The sequence below is a fragment of the Euleptes europaea genome, chromosome 1 (assembly GCF_029931775.1).
Source record: "Euleptes europaea isolate rEulEur1 chromosome 1, rEulEur1.hap1, whole genome shotgun sequence".
Classification (NCBI taxonomy): domain Eukaryota; kingdom Metazoa; phylum Chordata; class Lepidosauria; order Squamata; family Sphaerodactylidae; genus Euleptes; species Euleptes europaea.
The window spans coordinates 183,282,044-183,307,684 of record NC_079312.1 but is presented as its reverse complement, the minus strand read 5'-3'; the positions used below and the strand labels follow the sequence as shown (position 1 = coordinate 183,307,684).

The window sequence follows — 25,641 nt, the reverse complement described above, 5'->3', positions numbered from 1 at the left end:
ACGGCTCCTGAGCTCAAAAGTCACACAACAAGGGAGTCTTCCTCGACCAGAAAGTCTTCGCTCACAGCTTCTGCACGCAAAGGGACACAGCGAGGGAGGGAGAGGAGACAGATTGCGAGGAACAAACCCAGACTGAGCTCAGGTCTGCCTTGACAGCGACAACCGGAGGGCAGTTGAGAGGCCTGCGGGCAAAAGGGATCCGTCCGTCTGCCTTGGCTCCTTCAGGGCAGAATGATAATGCAGGCACCAAAAAGCAAGCTGCCACAAACGCTCTTCAAACTCACAAGGATCCATGTGTGCGTGCACTTGATTCCATCTTCAAGGAATCGTGCACCTCTGGGTTGACATCAGAGATGTCAGGTAAAACACCCTGAGTTAGGACATAACACAAAAACCACGGTTTACTTAAACTCTGGTTAGGCTGTGAAACCAGGACAGAGCTGACACGGGCACTCACTAGGATAGCCCCTCCTTTCTCCCAACAAATGGTGTTTTTGCTGCCTTCTGTCCACAGCCTGGGGATAAGCCAGGATTTCTGAGTGCATGCATCCCACAAAATGATGATTAATAAGCCACGATTAATAACACAACGTCCGGACCGTAGAGCGGCCCACATTCAGGTCATCGGATTAATCGTACTTTGCTTAATTAAACCCCCGTTCTGCAAATGCCTGGACAGCGTTCCCAGAATCCTGAGCTCATCTCCCCACCCCCAAACCGGGCAGCCCTTTCCCAGCACAGCAGCCCCCTCCGCCTCCCGAGCCTCCCTTCGCCCAGCTGCAGCAGCCGCTGCTTCACCACGGCTTCCTCCAGCTGCCAGGGCACACATGGGCCCAATTAGGCCCTGCCTGCAAGACGGAGAGGCTGAGCCGCTGGCTGGCTGGGTGGGGTCTCCTTGGCCGCCGGCCCTGCCTGGCTCCGCTCCTTCTGCTCCACTCAGATCTCTTGCCTCCTTCACGGCCTCCTCCTCCTCCTTGCAGGGAAAGAGGGAGCTGTTGATATGCGCAGCAGGGAACAGGCGTAGGCCTCTGAAGGCAAGGGGGACTGAGGAAGGTCGCGGGAGAGCGTCAGAGGATGAGCCAACTGTGGCCAGCGATCCCCCGGCAGGCCCCTTTGGAGGCCCGGGCGTGCGCCTGAAAGGCTCTCCTTGGCTATCGGGGCCCACTGGATCCCCCCACTCATCACACCTGAGACAAGGTGGAAGCTTGGTATTGAGGGGGGAAATCCAGCTGCAGGGTGGGGGGTGTATGTGCGGGGGGGAGGGGGCAATACATGCCTTCCAAGCCCCAGGGTGTGCAAGAGAAGAGGCTCTTGGGAAACTGCGCAGAGTCCAGCTGCTGCCAGCCCCACCCTTGGAAGGGGGAGGGGATGGTTTTTAATATCGTCCCCAGCTGGCATGAAGGGGCCAATTGTGGGATCTTGCCGAACCGCCCACAACCACTGACACAATGAAGTCCTTCAACGGAGAATGCAGGACCTTCTGCCACCTTCTGCCTGGCAGGCAATGCAATGCCCACTGCCTTCACCACTCTTGAGCTGCGACTCATGCACAGCCCATGAATTGTGCCCCTGGGCCAGAGAGTAGGCACTGCCCACGAGGGAAGCCCCATGTGCGGTGAGCGGATGTCCAGATGTACAAAACCCTGCAGCTAGCAACCCTCTCTGCCCGAAGAAGCTCTGCCACTACCCAGAACCAGACAGAACTGCCACAACGCCTCACGGGATGAAAACTTTGTCGTGGTCCCCTGGAGCCAAGGACTTCCCCCTTCTCACCAGCAACCCTGGGATTATTCCCCACCTCTGGCATCAGTTGCCACGCCTGAAGAGCACGTCCAGCTGGCATGAAACAGCACTGCTGTTGAGAAGTCTGGCGGAATGAGTCACCGGGAGGCTGACTCAATGGGGGGGGGGGAGAAAGAACTTTCCCCCACAAACACCCCAGGGCGGGGGAGCACTTTCCCCGGCCACAGATGTCTTTTCCAGCTACCCCTTACCTAGCTTTCCCTTCTTGCTCACAGCTCACTTTATGCACAGAAAACAGTCCACCACACTAAGATTAAAAATGAACCTTATAAGCAGAGCCCAGTCTTGTAAAACAACAGTCTGTCTGTATATACTGCACTGACCTCTATTCTTTCCAAGAAAGTCATCTGCATTTTCCTCATACTGAATTTGCAATTCATTCGCCAAGAGATTGCCATGTATCATTACAATATTTCCATGTATCATTACAAAATGTTGCCTGAACCACAGCTTCTTTGGGGAAAATAGATCCACGCTGTAGGCAAAAACAAATTAAAGCACAGCTCCACAGTTAAAAGGAAAGTACCCAAAATGATTTCTCTCCTAGTTATAGCTTCTTCTTAGCAAGCACCCTGGGGGGGGGCCTCCTTCACTCCCAGCTCTACCAGCTGGTCTACAAAGACCAGTCTCACTGGTCGGAGCCACCCAAAAGGGGCTGCGGAGGACTCTTCCTTGGACAGATAAGATTTTCAGGCCAAGATGCGCCTTTCTCTGGGCAGGGGGCCGGGTGAAAGGGTGAGGCTCCATCTCCCTCTACACCGTGATCCAACTCAGCCTGACCAATATTGCTTTGGAAGTAGCAGAAATGTTTTGTGGTGAACCGTAAACATTTCTTCGTCTGGATTGCTCAAGGCGTTCCCACAAAACCAAGTTTGCTTGCCTCGCATTCAGAAAACCTACTTCCCTGATGGACAGTCTCGATCGGTGGCATCGAAAACTTTTTGAGCTCCAGGCGGGAGCTGCAATCCTGCAGAATCCCTTGAGAAGCAAGGACTGGCCTACGCTGAGCCGTGAGCAAACCCAGGGGGTTAGACAGGGCAGCCACTTCCAAGAAGCCCCCGGAAGAGACTGAAGATCACTGTGAGGGAGGGACCAGAAATGGAAGGAGCCTGGATGGAAGGAGCTCTAAAGCAACATCCCCAACCCTTTGTGTCCGTCCAGTGAGGCCGGAGGCCTTCACAGCAAGGCGGGAGGCTCCGGCCTGGGCCTGGAACGGAAGCGCATTGCAGCTAAGCCAAGCGCAACAGTGTGGTGAACATGCAGCGGTGTTCGCAAAGCCAGGCTGTCAACAAGGTCCCAAGCCAAGGAGGCATTTGAAGAGCCCTCTCCTCTGCCCAGGAAGGGGGGGGGGTTGAACCTGTCACCATGGCCAATTCTCCTACACCAGAAAGAATCTGCCCACCCCCGCCGAGCAGTTTGTTCCTATGCTTTGTCCACAGGCAATGCCCACCCCCAGCAATGACCCTGAACTTCATCCCCGGAAGGGCTAGCCAACTGCCCTTGGTTGGCTCCCTTCTCCCCACCCTCTGCCACCAGCTGGCCGCCTCTTCTGAAACTCGCCCCACAGTGAGCGGAGGGTGGGGTGAAGCCAGGCCACAAGCCGCTGCTCCAAGTCCCAAAAGACACCCCCGTCTCCTCAGTTGGGGACCCAGCCCAATGATTGAAGAGCTGGAATTACCCCGGGGGCGTCAGGCCGTGCCCTCCACAGCCAGCATGACACCACCCCCACACCGCGGAGATGCCCTTCCGGGACTTCCTACCGGGAACCAGCTCCCAAACTCACGGGACTCCTTCTGCCCTGGGACATCACAGGGGGCACACACACACACACACACACACCCCACGGCAAGGAAACGAAGGCTCTTCCCAGCCCACAGGCCCAAACCATGGGAAGCAGCTCAGGGGAGACGGCAAAGGCCGAGTGAGGCGGGATACGGGGAGGTCTGTGAATGCGTTTGAAGAACATCCGCCATAGAGGGGCCCTGATCTGATGGAAAATGGCACCAAGGGGTTAAACTGCACATCATGACCCACATCTGATGGGGGGGGCCCTCTGTGTCTGATGTTCAAAAGCATTCACAGACCTCCCCATATCTGTCTAATTTGGCCCTGGCAATTATCACCTGAGCTGCTTCCCATTTGGGGGCTACGGTTTCATGTTTACCTACGCCCCAGAACCCCACCCCCCCCCGTTTTCCTCCTGGGTCAGAACAACCTGCTCTGTTGCTGAGATCAGCCCAAGCAGGGGACGGGGCAGCGGCAGGAATCCAAGCAAAAGAACCCGGGTCCACCAGCATCCCTCACCATGGGAAGGCAGGCGGGGCGTCTCCCACATGCACACGCCCCACAACTGTCTGGTGCCCAAGCCCAAGCCAGGCCTGGCATCCCTGCGGGGGGGAGGGGCTTTTCCTCCCTGCATTCCGGAACTACAAGGCATTCAACTGAGGTTCAGAAAAAACCCCGTGTGTGTGGGGGGGGGGGTGCGTGGGGGGCTGCGCTGTCACTCAGGTGTGGGGGTCCATCCAGATGGGCCTGGAGTGGAGGCTGCCCAAACCCAGCCGCTTGCCTTCCTGCTCCAGGCCCGAAAGGGCGGGCGTGGGGAGAGGCCGGGGGCCAACAGCCCCAGCCCCCCAGGGTCGGCCTGGCTGGCCTGCAGCCAGAGAGAGGCAGAAGCCGGGCGGGGGGCTCCACGCCGCCTCGCAACAACAACCCCCCCCCGTGTCAATCAATCGGCACAGGAAAGGTCCGGCGTCCTGCTACACAACCCACCCAGGAATGTGGGGGGGGGGGAGAGGGGAGTCCAGGAAGAGACAAAAGGAGAGGAAAAGGAGGGCAGCTGCCCCCCCCCCGACCACCACCACCCCCACGGCCTCGGCCAGCTTACTCGGAGGGGCCGGAGCCGGACATTCGCCCCCCCCCCCACTGTGCCTCCGGAAGGCGGCTCCATCCCCACCTGTCGGAGCGGGGCTCCCCCCGCCCTGGCGGAGCCCCCACCCCCGGGGCCGTGGCCCAGGAGGCTCCAGCCGGCCCGGGGCTTGGGGGGCAACCCGCTGGAGGCCCCCACGCCCCCTCAATGGGCCGCAGCCGCGGCGGGCAGGCAGCCCCGATTCTGCCGCCCAGCGGCGGCGCCCCTTCGGCTCTGGCCTGCCAGCGGCACGGCTGCCCCGAGGTCGGCGGCCGGAGAGCTCTCGGCGCGCCGCTCCCCTCCCACTCCCACTCCCGCCCCGCTCCGCTAGGGCTTCTGCGCGGGGAGCCTGCGGGACTCGCGGCCACCAGAGGCGGCCTGGTCGGGCACGCGCCTCGGCGGAAAGGCGGGGGGGGGGGACGGCGACACCCCCACCCCCCGGAAAGGCGTAGCAAACCTGGAGCGGAGACCCTTCGGGGGCCCAACCCGGCGCGCGCGCTCGCTCGCCCCGCGCCCCACGGCTTCCAGCGCCGGACGGGAGGGGAGATGGGGAGATGGGGAGATGGGGCCGCCCCGCTCCCGCCCCAGCGCTGCCCAGCTGCTCCCAATTAAGCCGCCCCGCCCTTTCCCAGGCCGAGGGGATGGCCGCGCCGCCCCTCCCTCCCCCCACCCACCCCCCTGTTCGGAGGGGGGCCGGGACGACGGCCGGCAGCCCCCCCCCCCCAGCCTTCGGAGGGGCCGGCGGACAGACAGACAGACAGACCGACCGGCTCTCCGTCCCTCCTTTCCCCCCCGGCCGTCCGTCCGTCCGAGGCGGGGGCTCCGCGCGGGGAGAGGGGCGAGGGCCGCGTCGACGTGGCTGCTGAACGGCCGGCCGAAGAAGCGGCCGCGGGGGGGCCCCCACGCCCCTCGCCCGCCCGACGCCCGGCCGTCGGGGCCGGCCAGCCAGGCGCCTCCCCGGCCCGGGGTTCCGGCCGGAAGGGGGGCGGGGGGCCTCGGGCGGAGGGGGGCTGCCTGCCCGCCCGACGGACACTGGGGGGGGGCGCGGGGGGAGGGCGGCCCTCTCGGCCTGGGGGAGCCGCGGCCCGCCTGAAGCCGGGGGGCTCCTCTCGCGGGACGGGCGCGCCGCCCCCCAGGCGTCTCCGGAGGGAGGGAGGCTGGAGGTGGGGGCAGGGCACCAGAGGTGGCCAGATGTTCCGAGCCCCAGCTGCAGCTCGCTTCCTGCAAAAGATGCAGCGTCAAACCGAGAGGACGACTATTCACGCTCCCAGCTGGCCGGCCAAAGGATACCCGAGCACAGCGGAGGAGCGGGTGTCCGAAGTAAGAACCGAACCCTCGTCCGCCGGGGCACCCAGCAGCACAAGGGCGATGCACAGAAACGGTAGTTGGGGTGCAAAAAATCACCACGGTACCGTGACTGTATGCTGGCTACTTTCCCATCCGAACGTCTCTTCTTCAAAGCGTGACCTTACGATTTGTAGCCGTCACCCAAATTGGAGAAATTATCCCGTATGAACTACAAATAGTATCAGTCGGTGCCACAAATTCCGATTAGCAGACTCGGTCCGGAAGGCGAGAAGGCTTACTCAGTGTGGAATGTTCCTGCTCATATTATCCGTTTGGTTTTACATCTTTTGCAATGATGATACTGTTCATTTTTTAATTAGCTGCAGACCTCTGCTGCCCCCTGCCCCCCCTTCAGTATTCAGAGCCTTCTCCCCCTTTGTTTTTCCCCATGTGGGATTGCACAGACTCCCCCTCCCCCCCCCCAATAAATGGTTTTGAGGTCTTTTTAAGGAACCGGGCTCTTCGGTTTGCAGTCTGCCTTTGGGATAAATCTTAACTCCTCAAGTTTCTATTCTCTTGGCATATCTAATTCTGAACAGTGGCCCCGGAATGTGGATCAAAAAATCTGCACGGTGGGGCCAGACCCACTTTTAACTTTACTTGTCCCACCCTTAACACATACTACCACTGGGAGGAAAATAGGGTGTTATGTTTCTCTATGCATGACCTTATTTTTTGCCGCCACCATTTACTCTTAAAGCTAAAGCACACTTTTAATTTACATAATTTGCTTTTTATTTTCATATATGGGTTTACTGCTGAATCGGTGGGCGTTTTTGGAATGCCGAGAAAGGGAAGTGGGGAGGCAGGCAGCGAAGGGCAGTCAGAAAACATTCAGCGGTCCCGATCCAAGCACCCTCCCTCGGGAGCAGCCCTTTCCCAATGGTAGTTCTCTGCATTCCCAGTGGTGACGTCTCCTGGGGACCTCTAAAGCACCTGCCGCTCCAGTGAGGCAGAGGAAAGCCCAAACTGACTGTTTTCAGGGAGGCAGTAAGTTAAGCACTAGAAAAACTGATCATCCCCACATATTCGTGACTCCTGGGAGAGACACAACAAACAGAACAAGGACGGAATATAAAAATTCATCCTTGTGTGATCCCTCTGCTTACTTCCCTCCATTGCAAGAAGCGTCCGATTATTCCTATTCGTTGCTGCCTGCTATTTAACCAATGCTGAATCCATTAGGGGACCCGTCCTCTTATCCCCTGCTTGCTAAGCTTGCTCAGGAGTCTTTGGTCGGGTACCCCGCCAGAAGCCTTTTAGAAGTCTCCCAGATCACCCTTCTTCCACAGGCTTCTTAACCTGCTCAAAGAACTCCCCAAAGGCAGAGCACTTCCCTCTGCAGAAGCTGTACCAGTTTCCCCTCACCAGACTCCATTCCTCAATACCCTTCATAATTCCCATTTAATAAGGAGTTTCTACTACTTTATCTGGGCCAGACGTTGGGCTAACGGGCCTGGACTTCATAACTGCTTTGCTTGTTTAAAAGTGTTAAGGGTTAAGAAGGGGGTAATCATCTGAGACTACGTAGAATCCTGTGGCAAGAAAGTTGATGTATCGTACTCAAACTTCCTTGCCCGGCACTGAACCCTCACAGCAGCCTTATTTGTCCTCGCTTAAAGAATTGTTTCTGTGGTCATCTCTTGCTAAACGCCGCCCCCCCACACACACCCATGAAACTCTGTTTGCAGCTCTCTTTGTACGCTCTGCAAGCTGTTTTCTGCTTCCTAGAATCTCACCTCTGATTCTGCTTACATCTGGGACCCCCAACCCCAGGACAATGGTCAGGCTCTATGGGATGCCTCCCCACGGTCAACCAGAGCCCTCCCCTCAGAACTACCCAGCCCGTTGGAAAGGCCTTTGCCTACCCCCTCCCCTCCCAGCCCCACACTGAACCCCCTCCGCCCGTCCCCTCCACAAGCTGCTTTCTTTCCAGTCTCACCTCTGATCAGCTCCTCCTTCTCTTTCCCGCACGACAGCCTCTGTTTTGCCTCTGAGCACTGAGAAAGGTCTCAAATGTGCCCGTTTCCCACCCAGGGTGGGGCCTGGATGAATATCCCAGCCTGACAGCTGCACGGGGGTAGGGGGGGAGGCTCCATGTGGCTGCACAGCCCACTGGGCACTTGTCGGTTTGCCTGCATGATAAAAGCTGCTTTTTTTCCTCTTTTGCTTTTGGTGTTCCTGCACAACATGCCCTAGGCCGTTGCGATTTTAGCCTTCAGTGGGATGTCCCCCAGACATCAGCTTTCCTTGCCCCAACCCCCTACTTTTTACACTCGATCTACATAGATCAGTCTTCCAGCATGACTCTTCCTCCTCACCCAGCCCTCTTCTCTCCTTCGACTCCATCCCACCCAGCCAGGTAGTTGCCAAGGGCTGGACAATAACAACACGAGGGGGAGGGGAGAGGGGGGAACGGCCCCATGGGCCTGTTGAAATGGCTCAGCGCCTACAGCATTACTAATCAGGTCTTCAAAAACCCAAAGGATGAAGTCAGAACCGGTATTTATTGATGTATTTAAAACACTTTAATGCCGCCTCTCCATCCCTTCAGGGTCCACAAGGCAGCAAACATAAAAAAGCATTAAAACATTTACGGAATTTAAAATACAGTTATAACGATAAAATCATTGAATCAAAACCACGTAAACAAACAACAGTAGAAGGAGGACCAGAAACGGTGGTCCAAAACAAAACAGAAGTGTCCTCACCTGCTGGCAAAAGACACAGACGGAGGGAGGGAGACGAATCGCCCTGGGGGAGGGAGATCCAAAGTTTTGGTGCTGCGACCAAGGCCCTTTCTCGGATTGCCGCCCGCCTTGGTTCAGATGGCAGGGGTAACCAAATCAGGGCCTCCAAAGATAACGAGCGTACAGATAGGTTCATAAGCTTATACGTCACACTGCTTATTCATTTCTCCGTTTTTGTTCCCTTTGTTTTAGCAAGAAGTGATGTTCGTCCCTGTCAGGTAACTACTCAATGCCATATCAAGGGAACGGATCGACCCCATACTTTTTGATTAAACCTTCCAGTGTCGCAATCATGTAAATCTGGATTCAATCTCATTGGTAGAAAAGCCCTTCAGCAATTTTGATTTGTCTTTATAACCACACATGACCCCAAGGGCAGAAATGGGAAGCACCCATCTCCCCTGAAGACCCAATCTCCCCGACACGACAGCGGCAGGTGTTCATATGAACACACGAAGCTGCCTGATACTGAATCAGACCCCCCTGGGTCCATCTAAGTCAGTATTGTCTACTCAGACCGGCAGTGGCTCTCCCGGGTCTCAGGCAGAGAAAGGTCTTTCACATCACCTACCTGCCTGGTCCCTTTAACTGGAGATGCCGGGGATTGAACCTGGGACCTTCTGCATGCCAAGCAGAGGCTCTATCACTGAGCTACGGCCCTACTCCTTTTCTTTACAGCAGCATAGTAAAGTCTGGGTTTAGGTCTAGCTGTAGAAGCAAATTTTTCTGTTGCTCTCTGGGGGGAGGGAAGGAGGCACTGAGTAAAATCAAGAAGAGGAGAGCAGGGGGATGACGCCTCTGAAGAGAGATGCACCCCCCCTTTTGTGTTTGGATGCAGGGAGGTGAGCAGGGGCCCCCAACCACTGTCCCAGAAGGCACCACTGTGTTTGCATGGATGTGCAAACCTTGGGAGGACTTAACGAGAGACAAAGAAGAAGGGTCTTTGGGTCAGTGCTTCAGCTGGAGAAACTGAGGAACTCCGGATGCTGTCAGCAAGAGGCCCGTTGGAGAGTGACGGCTGCAGGCTACATCAAACCAGCAGAGAAGAGCAGAAGGATGATGAGTCAGGACTCCCGACTTTTTGCCTGAGGTCGGGGTAGGCAGATCACGCTCTTACCCTGAGAGCCGCCGCCCCCCACCCCGCAAGGCCAGGAAGAGAACTCAGGTCGAGCACTACATTCCAGCCCCATCTTTTTCAGCAACCACAGCTTTCTGCAGTGCTTAAAACGAGAAGTTCTTTGTTTGACCCGGGCTGGTAGACAGAACACGCAGCTTTGCAGTGGGCAGACCTCCAAAGGCAGCCATCACCAAAGCTTCAGATTTGGCTGCTTGGGGGTGGGGCGTCCAAGGGCCATCTTTAGCAGATCTTTATTTCAGCAGGGAAGAAGACTGACAGAAGATATTGACTAGGGTGTGTGTCTCTGTGTGCTGGGCGGGGGCAGCGTGCTTGAAAAGCTTTCAAAGGACAGAATCCAGTTTTCAGCCAGTTGACTCCCACCGTCATCTTCCATGGATATTTTCCTTCCCATCAGAGCATCCAACCAGCCCCATATCCTGGAGAAAACCTGGTGGTCCCTGGAATAGGATGGTCAGTGGCCCCCTCCTGCAAGAGGTTTCAGGCGGTCGGTTCCATCGGGAGCACCCTCGCTAGGCTTCCATCTTCCGCATACTCAATCTGCTGAAAGAGTTTCTGGAAGAGAAATAAGTAAAGCAGAAGGGTTTTAAAGCTGACCATTCCATGTCAGGGGTAGGAAATGAACGACAGAAAGCCAATATGCAGTTTGCCCCCTCCCAAGGATTCAGGGGAAACTGTAAAATGTTCAAGTGTAATTTACTAGGTTTAAATTGAAGGTCTATTGAATGATTAAAAAACACATTAAGCCCAGCATCCCTCCGCCCAATCGCCAAGAAAGGCTTGCAAAAGATGGTCAGGAGGCACAAACTCCGGCTGAGGCTCCTGGTGGGTCGGCCTCTTTACAAACCTGAACTCCGCATGCAGTGTTCAGACGCTAAACGAGAAAGGAGGGACCCAAGAATAAGTTTTCTTGCTTTTTTGTACCAAAAAATGTGTAAAAATACAACAGTAAACCAATATAATACAAAGAAAAATAAAGTAAACAATTAAAGAATCCTCTTCAACTTATTTAACACTTCTTTCTTCACAGTCTCAGACTGAATGTTTTGGTTCCAATATTAGACAAAAGGAATCCAATGTTGAACAAACACATTTTTGCACTTGAATCTTCTTCAAGACATCTTTCATTAAAGAAATCTTATCCATTAACATGATATGCCACAATTTACAAGCCCAAATCTCTACCTTTGGAAGCTTACTCTGTTTCCTGAGCTAGTGTAATTCTGGCTGCAACTACTCAAACAGATATCAAATACCACAGGTTTTCAGGTAGTAGATCTGTATTATACCGCCCACAAACACACTAAATGGTAGCTAACCTCTATACCTATTCTACATATTTCATTTTGTATATTATTACAGAATTTTTAGACGGCATTACATTCCCACCAGATGTGAAAAAGGTACTTGCCTATCATCTGCCCATCTCCAAAGAAGAAGACCCCACCACCTCCCAAGGAAGCCTGTTCCACTGAGGAACCGCTCTAACTGCTGTCAGGAAGTTCTTTCTAACGTTTAGCTGAAATCTCTTTTGATTTAATTTCAACCCATTGGTTCTGGTCCAACCTTCTGGGGCAACAGAAAACAACTCGGCATCCTCCTCTCTATGACAGCCCTTTAAGTGCTTGAAGATGGTTATCATGTCTCTTCAGGCTAAACATACCCAGCTCCTTCAACCTTTCCTCATAGGACTTGGTCTCCAGACCCCTCACCATCTTTGTTGCCCTCCTCTGGACACATTCCAGCTTGTCTACATCCTTCTTAAACTGTGGTGCCCAAAACTGAACACAGTACTCTAGGTGAGGTCTAACCAGAGCAATGTGATACCATCACTTCGCGTGATCTGGACCCTATACTTCTGTTGATACAGCCCAAGATCGCATTTGCCTTTTTAGCTACCACATCACACTGCTGACTCATGTTCAGTGTTTGTTCTATTAAGACCCCCAAGATCTTTTTTGCACATACTACTGCTAAGACAAGCCTCCCCCATCCTATAATTATGCATTTGATTTTCCTACCTAAATGCAGAACTTTACATTTATCTCTGTTGAAATGCATTTCATTTGTTTTAGCCCAGTTTTCCAGCCTGTCAAGATCACCCTGTATCCTGGCTCTGTCTTATGCCATATTTACTACCCCTCCCAATTTAGTATCATCTGCAAACGAAAGTAGGTGATGGGAAGGACCCTTTTCTGCCCGAGACCCTGGAGAGCCACTGCAAGTCTGAGGAGACAAGACTGATCTCGATGGACCAAGGGGGTGGGAGGTCTGATGCAGTAGAAGGGCCACTTCATGTGTTCAGATGCTGCTGACGAATGGAAACCCTGTCTGTTTGGCCTGTGTGCATTTTAGGCCTGAGCCTTTCTTTATTGGTGGAGCCACATGACTGCCCTTTGCAGCCTCACCTATGTGCAAAATACGGGGCAACTGGGGCATACAGCTGGGGGATCCTGCGGTTGAGCAGCGGGCGCAGGGCTTCCTTCAGGCGCTGGTAATTCCTCTCCAGCTCCCGGTGATAGTCACGCTGGTCCGGCCCAATCAGGGCCTTGTTCTTGCGGAGGGCATCTTCACACCTAAAAGGGGCAGCAACAAAGATGCAGCTGAAAGTGGCCCCAGCCCAGGGCCAGCGTGGTGTGGTGGTTAAGAGCGGTGGTTTGGAGCGGTGGACTCTGATTTGGACAACCAGGTTTGATTCCCCCACCCCTACACATGAGCGGCGGAGGCTAATCTGGTGAACTGGGTTGGTTTCCTCACTCCTACACATGAAGCCAGCTGGGTGACCCTTGGGCTAGTCACAACTCTCTCAGCCCCACCTACCTCACAGGGTGTCTGTTGTGGGGAGGGGGAGGGAAGGGGATTGCAAGCTGGTTTGATCCTTAAGTGGTAGAGAAAGTCGGCATGTAAAAACCAACTCTTCTTCCAACTGAGACCACAGCTGGGAATTGAGACCCTCTAAATGCCGGGCAGAACTGCCACAAGTCTCTTGTTTAAACCCCTCCCTCAAAGAAAGCACCACCAGGAGGAAGTAATGACTTCGGACAGATGGTCCTTGGGTGGGGCCCTCTTGCCCATTTTGTTGGCCTTAGTCTCTTCTCCTTGGTCAGTGTTCAAGAAGGCCTGGGTCTGGCCTGCCCTCCTCCGGGAGCTGCTCCAGAAGCCATTTGCAGGACAAAGGAGGAGACTCAAGCAGCAGGACGGGCAGGAGGAGGCCGCTGCTGCCGGGGGGGGGGGGGGGGGGCTCCCATGGCACACAAGTGAAGCCCAGAGAAAAAACGACCTCCTCAGACACGGGCAGCCCCCAATCTTTATTCAAAGTATTTCAATCAAAAGACTGAGGCTGACTATGCTACAGGAGCTTGGCGTGCCCCCCCCCCAACCCCCTGGGGAAGGGGGCAGAGCCTGCACACGCTGCAAACGCATCAGGCTAGAGATGAACTACAAACCTAAGAAAAACCGCCTGTTTTATTTAACCTCTAAACACCTGAGTCACATGATCCACTGCCCTGGAAACCACGTCTCTGCTGTGAACGTGGCTGTGTGAGAACGTCACGTCTGGGGAGGGGCGCGTGCCCAGAGCTTCCCGGGCAAGGGGGCTGCAGCACGCAGTGCCGTACCTCTTGGCAAAGTCCTTGAAGCAGAGCCTCAGCTTGTTGTGGTGCCGATACAGCTTGGGGTCATCCGGGATCTCCGCCAAAAAGACCTGTGCCACTTCCAGGGGTCCCTGGAACAGACAGGCTCTGAGGTCAGGGTGGGGGCGGGGGCTTAGTAGCCGGGGCACTGCAGACCCTATGAGGGTGGGTGGGGGTCCATCACAGATCTCCCACTGTGGCTCTGGAGGCCCCAGAAACACCAACCAGTAGTCTCCGCCAGCTCCCAGAGGCGGCTTCAGGCCACTCAACAATTCACCCTTTCAGTGTAGGTCTGTGTGTGGCAAGACCCTCCCTCCCTGTGCAACTTTTCAAGTGATGAAACACTTGAGCTGAATTAAAATTAATTCAGCAAGCAAAACAACGGGGTGTTCTAGCTCAAGTTCCTTGTTTCATAGAAACTGTTGAGGTCTTAAGAGCCAGGGCGCGCGGAGCGTTCCTCTCTCTTCCCGAGGGAAGAACCGTCTCCAGGCTCTGCCGCCACTTTATTTCCACCTGACGAAAGAGTTCAACTTCTTTCCCTTCCACAAGTACCTGATTAACTGTGGTGCCGACACACCCCTGCAACACCATCTGCAGCATCTTGGCGTCAGCTGGGTCCTGGTGGGTGGCGAAGGCCAGCTCCAGGGTCTTCTTCTGCATGTCCTCAATGGCCACCTCAATAGGGATGAGAACGATCTACGGAAACCACAAGCCAAAAAGGTCAGTGGGGTACCTGTGAGCTCTCAGGGTTGCGCACTTAAAAAGCAAGCAAGCAAATTTTGTGCACAATCCAAACCCTGCATTTCGAACAGCTGCACTCTGCCTTGTTATCCTAGAATCACAGAACCATCATAGAGTTGGAAGGGACCACCAGGGTCATCTAGTCCAACCCCCTGTACAATGCAGGAAATTCACAACTACCTCCCCACACACACACACCCAGTGACTCCATGCCCAGAAGATGGCCAAGATGCCCTCCCCACCCCGAAGTACCTCCTCCTTGCGGATCACGTTGATGCGGGTCCTGATGTAGGGGAAGGCGTGAGAGGTGGTGAGCAGGGTCTTGCGCTTGAACTGTTCGTGGAGGTCCCCGTGCGCTCGTCCGTCCAGCGTGAAGGGTGTGCAGAACATGAAGGTGCGCAGGTTGTAGTTCTTGTCAAAGTACGTGATGCGGTCCTTCAGCTCATACGTGTCAAAGAACGGCTCCACGTAAGTTAACTGGATGTACGCCTGGGGTGAGACAGACCACACGAGGGGGGCTCAGAAGACAGCCAGGGCAGCCTCCACCACCCCCTCCCATGATGGCCAGACCAAGACACGAGCCAGAGTCCGACTTCTGAAGAACTAAAATATTGGGGGAAAGAGCACCTGTTGCCAACCCTACATTTAGAGAGGCTCCATGACACAAGTTAAGGCCCCGGGAACAGGAAGGAAATGAGGCTACTCAGACATCAAGTTCTTACAACTCTACTGGACACTTGTAGCTCAGGGCCCCAACCCTTCCTTCCTTCCTGCAGTTCTCTCTCATTCCAGACAAGGGGCTGCATCTGGCTGTGGGGGAGGGAGAAGAACCTGCAATTCCTCACCCCCACGGGGTACTGCCCTGGGGAGAGGGGATGTGGCCACTCAGGTGTCAGTCAGAATGCTCTGAGAGGGCAAATAGTAAAGATCCCTCCCCCTCCAGTGTATCTTTGCAGGTGATGGGGCCGTGGCTCAGTGGTAAAGCCTCGGCTTGGCATGCAGAAGGTCCCAGGTTCAATCCCTGGCAGCATCTCCAGTTAAAGGGACCAGGCAAGTAGGTGATGTGAAAGACCCCCGCCCGAGACCCTGGAGAGGCACTGCTGGCCTGAGTGGACAATACTGACTTTGATGGACCAAGCGGGAGCGGGGGGTCTGATCCAGCAGAAGGCAGCTTCATGTGTTCAGGGGCTCCACTGGGAGCCACGGCCTCCTTTCCTTACATCTTCCCACTCAGTAAGGCTAGACTCGGCACGTTTTGGCAGTGTCTTGATAGCCAAGAAAATGCACTCTAGCAAGCGGGGCGGGGGGGAAAGGTTACCTTGTTCGGATCTAACTTGTTCTTCTGCACAGGGTTAGAGTCTTTGATGATCTCGACCACTTCATCCCCAAAGCGCTCGGCATAGAACTCCTGTGAGGAGACGAGAGAGACGGCTCCTCAGGGCAAGGCAAAGGGGACAGGGGGGAGCCGCGGTCAGGGAGGCCAAAGGGCATCCCCTGCGGCGCCTACAACGAGGTTTCAGAGTCAATGATGGGACAAGGGCTGAGCTCCCAGTGACCAGGAGCCACACAGCTCTGTGCGGAAGACGGCATTCGTCAGCAAAGGCGATGCCAGAGCCTCTTCCTTTACACTACTGGTTCCCAAACTCTGGGTCAGGACCCAAAACTGGAGTGCAGTTCTCAAAATGGCAACTGACGTTGCATCCCCTGCCACCTGACTTTGACACTCGGCCCGTCCTCCGCCTGCCTCCGCCTACCCCCTTTCAGTATTCCATCTTCCCCACAAAGGCTGGGTTACCTCCAGTCGGTGAGAGATCTCAGCTAATTTGGTGATGGATGGTTCCTTGTACACAAACTCCTGTTCATCCAGGTCCCCAAACCTGGAACCATAGAAGCCAACCCGAAAATATGTCCCAAACATCCTCTAAGTCACCTAAAGGGATGGAGGGAGAAAAACCACAAGAAGACTCAAGCTTGCATTTGGAGCACTGGTTTTGCAAGGTTAGCTGGCAAAGCACTTTATAATTATCTACTCCCTTATCAACACTTCCCCCCCTGGGGCTTCTCATATGTAGACATGGTCTTACAAAGTACATTGAATGCCTGGCAACCAGGGGCTTGAATTCTTAAGAACATAAGAAGAGCCCTGCAGGATCAGACCCAAAGGCCCGCCTAGCCCAGCATGCTGTTCACACAGGGGCCAACCAGCCATCCCCCCAGGGCGGCTCACAAACAGCAAGACGGCAACAGCACCCTCCCGCCCCTGCTCCACAGCAACTGAGACAAAGAGGCATACCACCTCTAGTACTGGAGGGAGCAGATGTCCATGCTGACTAGTTAGTAGCCCTTGTAGCCCCGCCTTCCATGAATCTGCCCACTCCCCTTTTAAAGCCTTCCAAGTTGGCAACCACAAATTAACTATACACTGTAACGAAGAAGTACTTCCTTTGTCCTGAATCTCCCACCCTTCCGTTTCAGTGGGTGACCCTGGGGTTCCAGTATTATGGGAGAGGGAGAAGAGTTCCTCCCTGACCACTCTCTCCAGGCCCTGCAAGGGTTTATAAACCTCCACCATGTCCCCCCTCCCTTACGCGCCTTTTTTCTAGGCCAAAGAGCCCTAAGCGTTTTAACCAATCCTCCTGGGGCAGCTGCTGTAGCCCCCTGATAATTTTGGTTGCTCTTTCCTTGTCTTTCCTTTCACTGGGTCTACACCAAACCACCTCAGCTATCACTGGATTTTGTATGTGCTTCATCGTGTTCATGCAGGAATCGAGGGCAAACTGTCGTCCCCCCCCCCACCCCAATCGTCACTCCCTTCAGGCCGTACCTCCCCTGTGGCCTCTTCCCCAAGGCCTCCTCCATGAAGAGGAACCAAGCAGGCCCTTAATGAGGACGGAGGGCAAACGTTCAGGGAGGGGTGCAGCCAACTTACCAGGCCAGGTCAGGGCCAAGAGGGAGACGGAGAGTTGGGAAAGATCAAGAGGAAGCAAAACAAGAAAGAGACGTTAGCAAGAGTCCAGCAACTATTGAGACCCTATGACTGCTCAGGCTGAAGACAGGTGGAACGTCCCAAGGGCTTGCTTAGCAGAGCCCGGTGTGGCACACGTGAACCCCCACCCCCCGCCCCAGCTTAATCTGTGTACAGAGAAAAGAGCTGGGAACTGTGTCTGGGGTGCTGTGTGACCCCACTGAAGAGTGCCCGGGGAGGGGGAGGGAGCATCACAATGCACACGGAGCCCGTGAGGAATTCAGGCAACACACAACACACACAACGGTTGAGGAAGAAAACACAAGACATGCTGTGCCTACCTCCCAGCCAGAGGCCTGATTGGCAGAAGCAGGGCAGGGGTGGGGGTGGGTGGGTGGAGGGACAGAGAAAAGAGAGAAGATTAATTTTTTTCACAACCCAGCGTGGTCTTATCTTAAGCTGGTCACAGGTCTGCAGCCTGATTGAGGCGCTTTCTTTTTCTGAGCAGGAGGTCTTTCCCCTTCCGCTTCTCTGAGGTCCTTGAGGAAACCGGACGACCATTCTGTCCACGACAAAACGGTACCAAGGAGAGGCTTACAGGGCCAGCCATGCTTTCTGGGGCACCGGCACACAGTTTGAGACCCTGCAAACAGCCTCTCCACAGCTGTGGCCAAGTCGGCAGGGCTTGGGGGTCGGTGGTGGGTGGGAGAAGACGAGACGTTGGAAATAATCCCCCATCTGCAGCTCGCCAGCACACGAACACCTGAAGCTGCCTTCCACTGAATCAGACCCTTGAGGGTCCATCAAAGTCAGTCTTGTCTACTCAGACCGGCAGCAGCTCCCCAGGGTCTCAGGCATAGAGGTCTTTCACACCACCTACTCGCCTGCTCCCTTGAACTGGAGAAGCCGGGGATTGAACCTGGGACCTTCTGCATGCCAAGCAGAGGCTCTACCCACTGAGCCGCGGCCCCTCCCCACGGCCTCAGTACCACCCTCTGTAGTCTCCCGGTTCTGACACTGCAGTGAAACGGGCCCCGAAACAGAAGAGGGTTCTCTGTTCAGTCCTAGCTGCAAAAGCAGAGGCAGGAGCCGCAACCCCAGGATTCCTGACTGGCCCACTGGGCAGATCCTAGAAGGCTGAGCTCCCGGCTGCCACCACCTCATTTCCCTCTCAGGTTGGGCAGGAAAAGGCGAGGCGGGAGTGGCAGAGGAGGGCTCAGCAGACGCTTTTCTCAGACAGCCACATCAAAGTCAACTTCAAGAGCTCCTAATCCAAACTCTGTGGCAAAACAGAATCATCTGCACAAGTTATTCTACCTTCCCCACGACTGTGGTTAGCCACAACGCTCTGATGACCGCCTGCCGGAGCTGTAATCAGGGCCGAAAAAAGGACAACCGCATAGGCCCAATTCAAGGGGTCCAGAGGGCCATCCTATCTCTGGCTTCCAGCAAACTGCCCAGCGACATGTTCCACAGGGCCAAGTGGTCCTTCAGAGGCCCCGGAGCATCATTGGCGGAGTTTCTCCGGGGGAGCCTTTCTGGCTTCTGATGCTGAGCTCTTGTGCTTGAGGCAGCTTCACGTGGCTCCCTGTCTAATTTTAGCCGTTTATCAGAGCCACTCCACATTGACTTCTGACAGAGGTGGTGTTGGAAAAACTTGTGAAGCGGGCCATGAAAATAACTGGGCAGCCATCCAGGGCTTACGGCGGCCCCCGGACGTGCTATGGGGCCCCAGCCCTGTGCCCTCTCCTCAGAACGAGGCACCCCTGGGGGGAGATGCGTCCTCACCTGGTTGGCGATCTTGCCGAAGGCATCGTGCAGTTTGCCGTGGAGGACCGCCAGCTTCTTAAAGTCGCGGTTGGCTTCATGGATGGGGATGAGGATCTTGTAGACCTCGTTGAGGGCCTCGTAGAGCCCACCCTGAAGAATGGAGTCCGTCCATGAGCCACTCGGCACGGGTCCAAGCAGACAGTTCCCAGACTCGCGGTCTCCCTGGAGTCAGCAGCTTCCGAGGGCCGGACAGAACCCTCCCTCGAGGTGTGAATCCGGGGGGGGGGGGGTAGAATGAGAAAACTTGGGGGGGGGAGATGGGAAACCCTCCGAGATGTTTTCCTGCACCAAGAAGGTGCTGCCATCGCCATGAGAGCAGGAGGCAGGTCTTTCTCTGCCTGTGGACGGCTTCCCCCAGGGGTCTTTGGTCTAGCTTGGTGGAGACAGCGGGAGCCGAGCCCCTGAATCTGCCGTCCCATCGACCTGCCCCCCCCTTTGCAGTTCTGTCCTCAAGGGACTGTGACGCAGACCCAGAAACCTGCCCTGCCTGTCTTGCTGGAGGGAATGCGAGTATTTTTAAGGAAGGCCAAGGTGGAAGGTTCCGGCACACAGCCTGCCACAAGACCAGTCATTCCCACACCCTAATGCTAAAATGACAGCTGTTCACTCCCATTAAACTCTTCCTTGTGAGTTCTCCAATCTTGATAATTGCTTTCTGGGGGTCCGGGAGGCCTCCCCCGCTGCCCCCGCAGTCTGCAACCAGAAACGCATTATGTCACTTTGCAGCAGTCTCCCCAAGCATTCTGCAGTTACACCCATCTAGAATTTTTACAAAAGAGGGCTGTAACCCTGCGTGCAGGAACATCTGTTCCAGCATCAGTGGGGCTGGCACGCCTGTAAGGAAACAGCGGGCAACCAGGCAAGTGGCCATTTAGCTGCATTGCTGGGAATTGCCCAAGGCAGCATCCCTAGAATCATAGAATTGGAAGGGACCACCAGGGTCATCTAGTCCAACCTACTTCACAATGTAGGAACTTCACAGCTCCCTCCCCCCCCCCACACCACACCCCAGTAACCCCTACTCCATGCCCAGAAGATGCCCTCCTCCCTCTCATGATCTGCCTAAGGTCACAGAATCAGCATGGCTGACAGATGGCCATCTAGCCTCTTCTTAAAAACCTCCAGGGAAGGAGAGCTCACCACCTCCCGAGGAATACCTGTTCCACTGAGAAACCGCTCTTAACTGTTAGAAAATTCTCCCTAATGTCTAGACGGAAACTCTTTTGATTTGATTTCAAGCCGTTGGTTCTGGTCCGACCTTCTGGGGCAACAGAAAACAACTCGGCACCCTCCTCTATATATGACAGCCCTTCAAGTAACCCAAAAAGCCTCTTCCTTGCCGAAAGGCCTGGGGGAGAAACAGTGCACTTGATGAGCTACAAACGGAGGCCGTGGCCGGGCTCCAGGCGTCCCCCCTGACTGTTCAGAGCCCCCCACCCCCATCACCACGAGTCCTACTTCTAAGCCATCCCCAGGATTCCCCCTCTCTCTCTGCGGAACGACCCGTCTGACTGTGATCTGCGCCATCTGCAGTCAAGACAGTCCCAGGAGGCCGAATCCTGTCTCTGGCAGAGCAGCAGCCGGAGTCCACCCTCAGGCGATGGGTGCCCTGGCAAAGTGCCCACCCCCCTCCCCCCCGGCATGCCCCAGTGAGGCCTCCCTGACGCCGCTCACCATCGTAAACGAGGAGGCCGCCTGCTCCATCAGCCCCACCAGCCCCTGCTCGGTGAAGCACTTCCCGGAGCAGATGCCCTCTTCGTCGGGGGACAGGACGTCGTCGGAGATGGCAGACTCCTCCAGCACGTTGGAAGAGATGTTCTTCGAGAGGGACAGAAATCACTACAGCAGCAGAAATGCCGTCCCCTCCTCACCCTTCCCTCCCCAAGCACAGAAAAGAGTACGGGCCACGCGGTGCCTTTGCCCCCCCCCCGAGGTCTAGCTGGGGTGGGGGACGTGTCTCTCTTTCTCCCCACGGATGAGAAGGGCTGGGAGACAGGCCCATCCGGCTCTCTTGCGAGAATGCACAAAAGGAGGGGAGAGAAGAAGGTGAGCGTTGAGCACTGAATGAAGAAAGACCCGGAAGAGAGCGCCACGATTCTTTGACGCCGCACTGGAGAAAATGGATCGCCCCTTTCCTAGAGCTGCCCTGCTGCTTACCTGGAAAGTGACACAGCCCACCGGCAGGTAGGGGCAGTCCTCCAGCATGCTCAGGTATTCGGCCACCAGGGCTGCCGAGTGCACCAGGCACTGGGCTGCCTCGGCATGGTTCCCACGCTCAGAATGCTTGGCGGCCATGTTCTTCAGCCATGTCAGCCTCAGGTCCGGGGAGGTCTGGTAGCCCTTGGCTATCCTGGGAGACAAGCAGCGGTTAGGGGCCAGGCCTCCTGGGGGACCTCTCGAAATTGGGTAAGTGGACCACAACGTGGCAAACAAGGTTCGGCAGAGGCAGGTGCAAGGTGATGCATGCGGGGGGTGGGAATTTCACGTGAACACATGAAGCTGCCTTATAGTGAACCAGACCATCAAGGTCCATCAAAGTCAGTATTGTCTGCTCAGACCGGCAGCGGCTCTCCAGGGTCTCAGGCAGAGAAAGGTCTTTCCCATCACCTACTTGCCCGGTCCCTTTAAATGGAGATGCTGCTGGGGATTGAACCAGGGACCTTCTGCGTGCCAAGCAGACGCTCCACCACTGAGCCACGGCCCCTCCTCACAGCTCTCCAGGGTCTCAGGCAGGGGTCTTTCCCATCACCCACTTGCCTGGTCCCTTTAAGTGGAGATGCTGCTGGGGATTGAACCTGGGACCTTCTGCATGCCAAGCAGATGCTCTACAAACTGAGCCACGGCCCCTCCTTCAAATATATACTGACTGGCTCTGCTGAGACTGAGACTGAAAGAGATCTTGGGGTTGTAGTAGTGAGCAGCTCGATGAAAATGTCAGCTCAGTAAGCAGCAGCAAAGAAACAGGCAAGCTCCATGCTGGGAATTATTAGGAAAGGGAATTAAAATAAAATGGCCAATATAGTAATAGATAAATGCTGTAGCATGAGGCCCTGTTTACAGCTCTGTCCACTGCATCTCAAAAAAGATAAATGCAGAGCTGGAAAAAGTGCAGAAGAGGGCAAACAACACGACCGAGGGGCTGCCACATTATTTCCTCTGGGGGGCTTTTCAGTTTAGAAGACAGACGAGAGAGTGGGGTGTGGGAGGCGGACACGAAGGAGGTTTACCAAATTATGCATGGGGGAGACACGGTGGAATTTTTCTCCCTCTCCCATAACACCAGCACTTGGGGGCACACAATGAAGGGGATGGACAGTGGGTACAGGACAGACAAAAGGAAGCATCTCTTTATCCAACGAGTAATTAAACTGTAGAATTCGCTGCCTGTGGCCACGATCACAGGTGGCTTTGAGAGGGAACGGACAAGTTCACAGAAGATGGCTATCAGCCATCGTAAGTAAAGAGAGCCTCCATATATAGAGGCAATAAAGCTCTGAAATCCAGTGTTAAAAGGCAGCCTCAGGGAGAGGCACTGGTCTTGTCTGTCAGTCCTCCAGGGCGACTTACTGGCTGCTGTGTGAGACGGGATGCTGGACTAGATTGACCCCAGCCCCTTGGTCTGACCCAGCAGGGCTCTTCTGAGGTTCTCTTGGCAATGGGTGGGGCTGAAGTGATTGAAAGCCAGAGGCCAAACTGAAAAGTCCACGGCTGATCTGGAAAGAGTTTCCGACTAAACATTAGGAAGAACTTCCCGACAGTTAGAGCGGGGTTCCTCGGTGGAACAGGCAGGCTTCCTCGGGAGGTGGGGGGCTCTCCTTCCCTGGAGGTTTTTAACCCCAGAGGCCATTCTGACAGCAAGGCTAGTTCTGTGAACTTAGGCAGATCATGAGAGGGAGGACAGGAAGGGATGAGTAGGGGCCTTCTTCCACGCCCAGGGTAGTGCCGATCAATTGCCAATTTGGAGTCAGGAAGGAATTTTCCTTCATGCTAGTTTGCCTGGGATCCTAGAGGGTTTTTTTTGGCCATCTTCTGGGCATTGAGTAGGGAATCACTGGAGGTGTGGGTGTAGGGGTAGTTGTTAATTTCCTGCATTTTGCAGGGGGTTGATGACCCTGGTGGCCCCTTCCAACTCTCTGATTCTATGGATATCATCTCTGGTGCCTCCAACCCGAATGTCATATCCTGATTCAGCCATCCTGCAAGGAACTGAGGTGGAAAGGCAAACTATCTCTTGGTGCTTTCCCCTTGTCTTTCCCGCTGGAGATCCTTCTCATGTCTCACCTGTACATCAGGTCAATCAACATCTCGGGGTCCTCCTGATGTTCCTTCATCTTCACTGTGTCAGTCAGGATCATGTGCAGATTGAAGACAAGGTCTTGAACCTGGGCAGAGAGAGGAGGAAGCAGCTTCTGCTGACACTTCTGTCTGCTACCCTCAATCCCCACCAAAACCACAAAGCGCTGAAACAAGGACAGAGACACACCCAGAAAGCAGCCCCCCCCCACTCAGTTCCAGAGATTCCCATCCCCAAAAGGGAGGCAAGAAAATCTGCCCTTTCTCAAATGAGCCGGGCATTGCATGCAGCAGTTCTGCCCTGATTTTTCAGCATACGCAAGAGAAGAAATGCTAACGCTCCACAGAGGAAAACAGAGAAACTTCTGCGACACCCATCTGTTCACCAAGGACCTCTGCCGAAGGCCCTCCCCTCTCTGCTTGCTCCACGCGGCCACCCATTCAGACATCCTTCCGGTCAGGGTGACATGAAGCTTGAATGGGCAACCAGACCTGCTCGGCAAAGGTGGTGTCCCGGAGTTCCATGTCCTCCTCGGCATAGGTCAGGATCGTCTTCAGTGAGCGCCGCAAGTGCTCCTCATTGAAATTCGGTGATGTTCCCACAAGCGAGGAGAGCGACATCGTGACCTGCATCTTCACTCGGGCAAAGTTCTGAGTGGGGTAGTGGTGGTGGTGAAGGGGACACAGGCCCAAGGCAGGCCGAGCCAGGAAAGAAGAAGAAAAAGATCAAGCTTACAGCCAAAACCAAAGGCTAGCCTGGGGATAAATCCCACAGAACACATTTGAACCCAAATTTAAAATGCCCACTCTCATAAGGGAACTGTCTTGAAATCACTTCAGCCTCTGATTTGTTCTCAGAGAGGAATTAGAAGCGGGAGCAAGTGGAAAGACGGCCAGTCAGGGGGTCCTAATTCAGGGGGCCCCAACCTTGATGAGCCGGTGGGCACCCTGGGAATTCTGGCACAGGGCGGTGGGCACAGCCACAGCTTCCTTTCAGCCACACAGGGAAGACCCTCGGGCCGTGGTAGCAGCTGCTGCCAAAGCAACCTTTTTGAATATCTTCACAGCCAGTCAAATCTCCGGTGACAAGGGGGAGGGACATTGCCCTAGCCGAGCAAAAGCCCCACCTGGCCTCACCCTCTTTCTAAAAACACCTGGTGAAAGGGACACCGCGCGTTGGGACCCCCTGTTCTAACAAAATCATGGCTCCCTCACAGTAATGGACAGAAGGTTCCCTGCAGGAGCCCTTCATACGTCCCTGGACTTTCCAAGGCAGAGGCTCAGTTACTCAAGTCCAATGTGAGAGGACATTTTCAAAGCTAAAGATCATAAAGGCAAGGCTAAGAAACTCAAGTGTCTGAGGAGAACTTGGAATCGTGCACGTTGCTATCCGTTGAAAAGGAATTGTTAGATGAACTGGAGGCAGAAGCCATGATTCGCACAACCATCTAGTAAATACAAATGATTGCTCTTAATATAGTGGACTGCATGAAATATGCTTTTGAACTACCTGCTAAAGTACAAAATGTTCACTATGAGCAAACTATTTAACAATATCCACCACTTATTTAAATTTAAAAATAATAATTTAATAATTCAATTATAACAACCTGTATTTACATTTAGTATCCACTGTATGCTGCCAGTAATAGGTACAATATATGTATACTGTAATTACTAAAAATATACATTTGTTTCACAAAAAATTTAATTGCACCTTTTTTCCACTTATGTATTTTTTGAAAATTTTATTTATTTCTTATAAAAATTAAATGATAGCCTTATAGTCGTGGGTGGGGGGCCCCTTTGTTTCCTGGCAGCCAATATTTTTAGTCCCAGTCCGTCACTGGGTGGAGCTGCCTGTTTGTGTAGAAGGCTGATGCAGCCCACCCCCCCAATCACTCCAGCAAACATCTATGGGTTCCTGCCACCCTCCTTCCTAGCAGGGCACCATAGGAGTGGGGTGAAGGGGTGGGGAGGGATTCCTGACGGAAAGGAGAGATTTCAGAGGGGCACCGGCCTGTTCATCATCCCCCCCCCAATCTCGAAATTCTCCCCCTGGCACTAGGTGGGGTCGGGTGTGTGCGTGGCAATTGCGTAGTCAGTAGAGGGAGCTCTCTTTGCTTCTTTGAGGCCTTTGGGCTGACAGCCGAGCTCCCTTTGCTCAAGCCTGTTTAGATGCCCTCCGTTCCAGAAGTGCGAGGTGTGAAGGAGGAGTGCCCCCCCCTCAGTCGCTTGGC

The 25,641-nt window shown here is 54.7% G+C and overlaps 1 protein-coding gene across 1 annotated transcript in view; it reads right to left on the bottom strand.

Moving 5' to 3' along the window:
- Window positions 1–10,452: 10,452 nt before the first annotated feature.
- DOCK6 (dedicator of cytokinesis 6) overlaps window positions 10,453–25,641 on the bottom strand; it is a 64,320-nt gene continuing 49,131 nt past the window's right edge. Inside the window, 13 exon segments of the mRNA XM_056850755.1 lie at window positions 10,453–10,495; window positions 12,349–12,516; window positions 13,558–13,664; window positions 14,125–14,268; window positions 14,566–14,802; window positions 15,632–15,721; window positions 16,109–16,243; window positions 17,620–17,634; window positions 19,067–19,198; window positions 20,783–20,926; window positions 21,266–21,458; window positions 23,390–23,490; window positions 23,894–24,052. Of these exon segments, the coding sequence (XP_056706733.1) occupies window positions 10,453–10,495; window positions 12,349–12,516; window positions 13,558–13,664; window positions 14,125–14,268; window positions 14,566–14,802; window positions 15,632–15,721; window positions 16,109–16,243; window positions 17,620–17,634; window positions 19,067–19,198; window positions 20,783–20,926; window positions 21,266–21,458; window positions 23,390–23,490; window positions 23,894–24,052 (1,668 nt within the window).